The 8840-nt window shown below is 39.9% G+C and overlaps 2 protein-coding genes across 2 annotated transcripts in view; one reads left to right on the forward strand and one right to left on the reverse strand.

Annotated features, from left to right (window-relative positions):
• Positions 1-2565, reverse strand: part of LOC108729088 (uncharacterized) — a 30481-nt gene extending 27916 nt beyond the window's left edge. Inside the window, exon 1 of the mRNA XM_018458017.1 lies at positions 2369-2565. The gene's annotated coding sequence lies outside the window, so the exon portion shown is untranslated. The remainder of the gene's footprint in view (positions 1-2368) is intronic.
• Position 2566: 1 nt separating this feature from the next.
• The window catches only part of Tnks (tankyrase), a 6835-nt gene continuing 561 nt past the window's right edge, over positions 2567-8840 (forward strand). Inside the window, 14 exon segments of the mRNA XM_018457972.1 lie at positions 2567-2794; positions 2797-2910; positions 3770-3972; positions 4077-4402; positions 4619-4872; positions 4984-5317; positions 5418-5548; positions 5767-5995; positions 6166-6551; positions 6751-7182; positions 7452-7544; positions 7547-7971; positions 8057-8406; positions 8634-8834. Of these exon segments, the coding sequence (XP_018313474.1) occupies positions 2719-2794; positions 2797-2910; positions 3770-3972; positions 4077-4402; positions 4619-4872; positions 4984-5317; positions 5418-5548; positions 5767-5995; positions 6166-6551; positions 6751-7182; positions 7452-7544; positions 7547-7971; positions 8057-8406; positions 8634-8834 (3554 nt within the window). The 5' untranslated portion in view covers positions 2567-2718.

The raw sequence follows: 8840 nt of genomic DNA on the forward strand, positions 1-8840 counted from the left end.
CGTCGTACGACGAAAATCGGATGCAGTGTGAATCCAGCAATTGACGTTGACGGAACTCCGGATGTGTTCGGTTTTGTCGCTAATTCACAAAATTAAAGAAACAAACAAGAAATTAAATCGAGATTAAAGTTAATCTTACATTGGCAGAATTAAGTCTCAAGCACTTATAATCATCATTCCGTATTCATCATTCATTAGACATAAAATAAGAATAGACACGCTGAAAATCTAAAAACGTCCAAATACACCGAATACATCCTACATATTCCAGCCTTACAAGGTATATTAATGATGTTGCGAATAGATTGATAATATCGTAATATCCAATAAAATAAAACTTTTAATGAAAAAAGCAATATGTTTAAGTTAGACAGAACGTATTTTAGATACACTCAACGTTAAAAATATTTTCTACCCACATTAAAAAGTCATTTTTATAGCGTTTTCGGTCCGATTGGGTTTGCATCTACCTGGGTTGGATTAATCTTTCCTATTGGTTGACGTTACACGCTCTACCAATAGGAGAGCACAAAACGCCATTAATCCAATCCAGGTTGGTGCAAACCCGGACGGGTCGAAAACGCTATTAGTTTGAAACGATAATAGGTTTGTCCAACATGTTCCAATATGCTCCTACCACAGCTCCTACTCACTCCAACGCGCTTGATAGAGATGGGCTGTATTCCAAATTTACTGCCAGCACAGAAAATGCTACAGTTTACGTTACGTGCACTATAGATATTCAGTGCTGGCAGTCAATTTTGGAATACAGCCTAAAGTTGGTTCTACATTAGGCCGGAATCAGACTGCGCATTGAAGATTGAGATTGAAGATTGAAAAATTCAGATTTGACCAATCGAAACGAAAGGAGCTAAAATTTCTTTGTCCTTATTGGTCAAATTTCAATCTTCAATCTTCAACCTTAATCTTCAATGCGTAGTCTGATTCCGGCCTTAAGATGCGTTCAGGGAGACGCTATTAGCGCTATTTCTGTCATTCTATCCTTGTTTTACGTCTAATAAACAACGAAGATAGAATGACAGAAGTAGCGCTAATAGCGACTCCCTGAACGCACCATCGTTGCGGTTCAATCAACATCAATTTAGCTCGACTCTGATTGGACCACAACGGTTGCGACACTGTGATGCGACTAATGTAGAACTAGCTTTAGAAGGAGCTATTAGTAGAAGCATATTGAAACTTGCGACGCGAACAAACCTAATGACATTTACTTATTGGGTGCATTCAGTACTACGACCGCTCACTGAGCGCTCAGAGAGCTCTTGTATCTGTTTGGTCTATATTTTTAGTTCTAACGGAATATGCCAATCAGATGCAAGAGTTCACTGAACGCTCAGTGAGCGATCGTAGTACTGAATGCACCCATTACATCTGTTCGCGTTGCTTGCATCTTTTGCACTTAGTATCTTCGCTTTCTCTCTCTTCAATGCCCAAATATATACTTATTTCATTTTAAGTGCAAAAAATTTTTCAAGCAATACGAACAGACCAAATTACGTTCAGCAGATTCAACAGTTGGGTGAGCCCTCGCTGTTAGGCAGGAATCAGACTACACATTGAATATTGAGATTGAAGATTGAAAGATTGAAATTTGACCAATCAAAACAATAGGAGCTAAAATTTCTTTGTCCTCACTGGTCAAATTTTAATCTTCAATCTTCAATCTCAATCTTCAATGCGTAGTCTGATTCCGGCCTTATTGGTGTATTCTTCTAAATCATCCAATCAGACTTTTAGATCTAGAAGAATACGTCAATAGCTGCAAGCATCGACTGCGTTCAGCAGAGAAAGCAGCTTTGCAACTGTTGTAAAATTTTTTAATATGATTAGTTTATACATTTAGATCCAATGAGGAACTAAGGGCAAGACCAATCATATTAAAGAATTTTACACAGTTGCAAAGCTGCTTTTTCTTCTGAACGCAGCCACTCTAGAGGTTCATTTACGTCGCATGCTCCAACATGTTCCAATATGCTCCTACTATAGCTCTTTCTCACTCCAACGCGCTTGATAGAGTGAGTAGGAGTTATAGTAGGGGCATATTGGAGCATGTTGGAGCTTGCGACACGAACAAACTTTCAGACTGGCGTCCTATGAGTGGAAATTTACAACGGAACGAAACAGCGAGACCAATCATAATCGCAGAAAAGAAAGCAGAGTAATGACTGCAGAGTTGCGATTGGTCACACTGTTTCGTTCCGCAATAAATTTCCGCTCCACGGAACGCCGGCCACAGCTGTGAAGTCTGCAGTCAACATTACGTTACCAACAATAGAAAATCATCGCGAATCTCGGTCGGTAATATCAACGCTCTACAATTACCAAGTACGAGCTCCACCTGACCCACCTGACAATTGTCGAGAATTTGCTTACGGTTGCGAAGCGAATCCTCGAAAGACAACGTCGGCGGTCGGCGACGGTTACGTCGCGGAAACGCTGAACGTCGCTGCTGCGAGGGAATCGCTTCCCTAGCAACCCATCCGTTCTCCACCCGCCCGCACCCGTCTATCCACCCGTCTGTGTCAATCCTCTCGCCCTACCGTCCGTGGCTCGGTGGCTCCGTTGTAGCGTGCGTGCCGTATTGCCGTATACAGCAGGACGTCCACTGGTGAGATGTGCCTCTGCCTGTCCGTCGCAACTGCGTCGCGGGGTCTGTCGTCGGACGGCGCGACAGCGTGAAAATGGCGGTGTGAGGAAATGGCAGGACGCAGATCGACGCTGTCGAATGCGGCGGACTCGCTGCCAGGATCGGGCGGCGGCGGTGGCGGGGGGGGATTGAAGCCTGCAAGACCGGCGATCTCGCCAAGGTAAAGGCGTTGGTCAACCCGAAGACGGTCAACGCCCGCGACACTGCCGGACGCAAGTCCACCCCTCTGCACTTTGCAGCTGGTGAGTCATATTTGAAACCCGTTCCTGATCTCCGCTCTGTTCGTTCGAGAGTTACTTCCTAGATTGCATCTCTGGATGTTGTAAACTTCGGAACTCCTTGTAAACACGTGGACGCTGATGGCCGAGGGAGGTTAATGAGCCTACGAGTCGTGTTCAGCTGATCGTAACTTGAGCGGAGCTGTCAAGTAGTAATCATGTGCGATAACTTCCTCGCCATTAACACATAATTGTGAGAACGTGCTTGACGGACTCTTGAATAAATGTGTTTGTGGAATTTTTTCCACGAGAACAGGGAAAAAAAAAATTTTATGTAGGTTATTGAAAGCAATTCTTTACTACAAATTTTTCACGTTAAAAACTCCCAATGGATTTATGAATATCAATCTTTATATTTTTTTTTAGTTGCCATAACATTTTGTATGCTATAACATTTTCAGAATTATTGTGAATATATAACTCTGTTGAAAAATAGTTTTATCTTGAATATATATAATTGTATTGAACAAGTAGTTTAATCTTTTTAACAAAGTAATTATGAACAAGTGATAATTAATAAAATAATTATTAATAAAAGTTTAAAAAATAATTTTATTAATGCTATGTATGTTTAATTCAATATGTTTGTATGTATATGTAGCAAAAAAATATAGGAATGACTTTATGACTTTTAAATAAATAGAACCTATAATTTATTAAAACTTAATAAATTTGATAGGTATAATTATTTATGTGATTTAATTGTTCATAACTATATTATATGAATCATTTTTCATCATTCTTATCTCATTATATATACTTCCTTGATCTTTCAGATGGGTTTTTATACATGTAATTATATGAAATGTATATTATTTTATAGGATATGGTAGAAAGGATGTTGTAGAATTTCTTCTGTCTGCTGGTGCGTCGATCCAAGCACGCGACGACGGTGGTCTACATCCATTACACAATGCTTGTTCCTTTGGACATTGTGATGTTGTAAGATTATTATTAGAAGCAGGAGCAAGTCCAAATACAAGAGATAATTGGAACTTCACGCCTTTGCATGAGGCAGCGATTAAGGTGCTTATTTTGTAGCACTTATACTTACGTGATTTTATCATTAGTACTAAAGGCTGAAGATGGAAATGGTGTCTAACTTTTTCATCTTCATTTGTACTTGACAGGGTAAAATAGACGTATGTATTACTCTGCTACAGCATGGAGCAGATGTAAACATTAGGAATACAGAAGGAAAGACTGCATTAGAAGTAGCAGATGTCTCTACAAAACCAGTACTAACAGGAGAATATAGGAAAGATGAACTCTTAGAAGCGGCTAGATCCGGAAACGAGGAACGATTGTTGCAACTACTAAATCCTCTTAATGTCAATTGTCACGCCAGTGACGGAAGAAGATCTACGCCTTTACACTTGGCGGCTGGTTATAATAGATCTAGGGTTGTACAGATTCTTCTTCAGAATGGTGCAGATGTCCATGCCAAGGATAAAGGGTTGGTATATGCAAACTTTAATTGTCAACTTGTAAATCAGTATGTAATTTAATGTTACTTTATAATAAGAAAAATCTTTTTTCTTGCTTCTATTCATATTTTTTTTATTTTATTCGTATTTCCTTTTTATTTCTATCATATTTACTGTGTTCTTATTAAATTTAAATGATATCAAAATCTGATTAAGATCCATTAAAATCCTAATTGATTTTATAGAGGTCTCGTGCCGCTTCATAACGCCTGTTCGTATGGCCATTTTGAAGTAACCGAGGCGCTCCTGAAGCACGGTGCCGCCGTTAATGCCAGTGACCTCTGGACATTCACTCCATTGCACGAAGCTGCGAGTAAGTCTAGAGCAGAGGTCTGTTCCTTGTTGTTGAGCGAAGGCGCCGACCCGACGCAATTAAACTGCCATAGTAAGAGCGCCATTGACGTAGCACCGACCCTCGAATTACAAGAAAGACTAGCGTGTAAGTTCGGAGTGGATGAATCTATCATACTTTCTATTCTTGTCATTTGATTCGTAAATATTTTAATCATTATGCATATTTTACAATTAATGTCTCATGTATGACTTACAGATGAATATAAGGGTCATTGTCTATTGGACGCCTGCAGGCAGGCAGATCTTACTAAGCTTAAAAAGTATCTGTCGCAAGAGATCGTTAATTTCAAACATCCTTATACTGGCGATACACCGATGCATTGCGCAGTAGCGTCACCGTATCCGAAGCGAAAGCAAGTTATCGAGGCCTTGATTCGAAAGAATGCTGCCATGAATGAGAAAAATAAAGACTTTCTTACGCCGCTTCATGTAGCAACCGATCATTCGCATTATGATGCGATGGATATATTGTTGCGGCATAATGCGAAAGTCAACGCGCTAGACGGCTTAGGACAAACCGCGCTGCACAGGTATCTTTGTTCTGGAAAACCACTCGTCATCATGAGAAATGAGTGAGCCAATTTTAATATTATTAGTTCATAATACGTCAATTAATTATTTCCTTACTAGGTGTGCTAGAGAGGATAACGTACAAGCTTGCAGAATACTCTTGTCGTATAATATCGACCCTTCGATAGTGTCCCTTCAAGGGTACACTGCGGCACAAATTTCTGCTGAGAACGTATTGAAAATATTGCAAGGTAAGTTACGTAGGAACCTATTTTGTAATTTTTAACGACTGCGACTGTAGTGTTACAGTGTCGTTGCGCAGGTTTTGTTTTTTATATTGTAAAAAAGCTGCGCAACGATACTGTAACGCTACAGTTACAGTCGTTAAGAGTAATAGAATAGGCCTCTTAATCTGATTTCGCAATTTATTTTGAGGGGAATATTTTTATCTTTATTTTTTATTATGTAGATCCACCGAATGGAACTGACGATGTGGAAGCACAACTCTTAGAGGCGAGCAAATCGGGCGATCTTGCTGCCGTAGAAAGAATCTTGCAAGCCAATCCACATGCTGTGAATTGTCGCGATTTGGACGGCAGACACTCAACTCCACTGCATTTTGCAGCGGGTTTTAATAGAGTGCCGGTTGTAGAGTACCTATTAGCACATGGCGCTGACGTGCATGCCAAAGACAAAGGGTAATTAATTCACTATTAATGCAATACGAGTTTAATTATCCATTCAATATGCTTTAACATTTACATAGCATTTTAAATTTTTCTTTAGTGTATTCTATCGTTTAGTATTCATCTTTATGTGCAATATAAAACTCTTAATAATATTATATATTATATTCATTTTGATGTAGTGGGTTGGTTCCTCTCCACAACGCTTGTTCTTACGGCCACTACGAGGTTACAGAATTATTGGTAAAACACGGGGCATCCGTGAATGTCGCCGATCTGTGGAAATTTACGCCGCTCCACGAAGCCGCCGCCAAAGGCAAATACGAAATAGTTCGATTATTGTTGAGACACGGAGCGGATGCTACTAAAAAGAACAGAGACGGCGCAACGCCATTAGATTTAGTAAGAGATGGTGATCAGGATGTGGCGGATCTTTTACGTGGAAATAGCGCACTTTTGGATGCAGCGAAGAAGGGTAATTTAGCCAGAGTTCAACGATTGGTCACACAAGACAACATTAATTGTCGGGATGCACAAGGACGTAATAGTACTCCATTACATTTAGCTGGTAATATATCACTTTTGAATATATAAGCGTCAATATAATCTCTTTTTTCTACCGAGATTTGTAAAATGTATTATATAATATTATGATTTTAATTAGAACTTTTAGAAATAAAGTAGAGAGATCTTATACATTTATATAGTACATTTATATAGTAGCAAGGCTTTGTATTTATATATAGACTGTGTTTTTCTTAACACAGCGGGATACAATAACCTGGAAGTGGCTGAATTCTTGCTTGAACGTGGTGCCGATGTAAATGCGCAAGATAAAGGTGGCCTTATTCCTTTGCATAATGCGTCGAGTTATGGTCACTTGGACATTGCAGCCTTGCTCATTAAATACAATACTGTGGTGAATGCGACTGACAAATGGGGATTCACGCCGCTTCATGAAGCTGCGCAAAAGGGTCGAACGCAGTTGTGTGCTCTTTTGCTTGCTCATGGCGCCGATCCCTTTCTGAAAAATCAGGAAGGTCAGACTCCAGTGGATTTGGCCAGTGCGGACGATGTAAGATGTTTATTACAAGATGCTATGGCTTCTCAGCAAATCGTTCCAACAGTTCCATCAGGCAACATAGTGAATAGTGCTGGTGGCAATTCTATTAGCAGTAGGCCACCTAGTATCGTATCCGGTAAGACTTGTTTCTATAATCATAAACCATTTTAAAATTTCCCATAATTTAATTTAATTATAAACTAATAGATTTACAACACAAAAGGGCTGTTTTCAGGAATTATACCTAGATAACTCTAGGGTGCATTTTTGCTATAGTATACGTAACCTATAGCTTAGAGTTATCTAGGCATAATTCCTGAACGCAGCCCTGAATACAGAGATGTACACTGTAGATTCACGTGTACACAAATAATATATTTACTTATAATTTTTATTTTTTTCCAGTTCCTGTAACACCACCACCGCCCCTCACTCAAGAAACAGTTATTATGCCATCTGGTGCAGCTATGACTCTATGCGTACCATTGGCTCCCCCGACAAAATGCCGCCAAGCGAGCCATGCTCCGAGAAAGAGTCTAAAGATATATGTAAAGAACACAACGGTACCATCACGACCGTCGCTGGTTTTCTGCAAAGTCTCGGTTTGGAGCATCTACTTGAGCTGTTCGAACGCGAGCAAATCACTTTGGATATATTAGCGGAAATGGGTCACGAGGATTTGAAACAAGTTGGAGTGTCGGCTTACGGTTATAGGCATAAACTAATTAAAGGCATGGATAAATTGCTAAACACAGCAGCAGGTTCCCTTTGGCAGCCTTCCATAAATCCTGGGACATTGTTAGTGGATTTATTAGCAGAAGACAAAGAATTCTTAGCAGTTGAAGAGGAAATGCAAAGTACTATTAGGCAACATAGAGATAACGGCCATTCTGGTGGTATCTTTTCTCGATACAACATAGTCAGAGTATGTACTTAATATATATCGGAAATAATACAACAACCGACATTGTTTTTATTGACAGATTTGTAACTAAAAATATTTTATGCAGATACAAAAGGTTCAGAATCGCAAGTTATGGGAACGTTATGCTCATAGAAGACAAGAAGTGGCTGAAGAAGTTGGCGCTGCCGCTCCCGCTTCTCCTAGTACTGGACCTAGGGGAGTTCCTAGTTCGACAGTATCACAAGCAAACGAGAGAATGTTGTTCCACGGCAGTCCATTTATTAACGCTATCGTTCAGAAAGGCTTCGATGAACGACACGCATATATCGGCGGAATGTTCGGTGCCGGCATATATTTCGCGGAACACAGCAGCAAGAGCAATCAATATGTCTACGGTATATGCGGCGGTACCGGATGCCCCGCACATAAAGACCGAAGCTGTTATATTTGTCACAGGTAAGCAGAAGAAAAAATTAAATATTGGTAGGAGGTAGATTAAGTGTATACTTTCACGACAGGTTTCTAAAAGATTAAAAGTTTATGGATAGCAACTTTCATGTGCATAGCATTAACATACATTAAATTCATTGATGCGCTCTTCTTTCCTATTCTATTCTCTTTTTTCATTTTTAAAAATACTAATTTCGTTCTCTGTTAAAACGTTTCTGTTTATAATTTTTTAGACATTTACTGCTCTGCAGAGTTACGCTCGGCAAGTCGTTTCTACAATTTTCGGCAATGAAAATGGCACATGCCCCTCCCGGCCATCATAGTGTAATGGGCAGGCCATCGCAGGGCGGTTTAGTGTTCCCCGAATACGTAGTCTATAGGGGCGAACAGGCATATCCAGAATATCTCATCACATACCAAATCGCGAGGCCTCAGCAGGA

This window comes from Mycetomoellerius zeteki, unplaced genomic scaffold (genome assembly GCF_001594055.1).
Source record: "Mycetomoellerius zeteki isolate Tzet28-1 unplaced genomic scaffold, Tzet1.0 scaffold70, whole genome shotgun sequence".
Classification (NCBI taxonomy): domain Eukaryota; kingdom Metazoa; phylum Arthropoda; class Insecta; order Hymenoptera; family Formicidae; genus Mycetomoellerius; species Mycetomoellerius zeteki.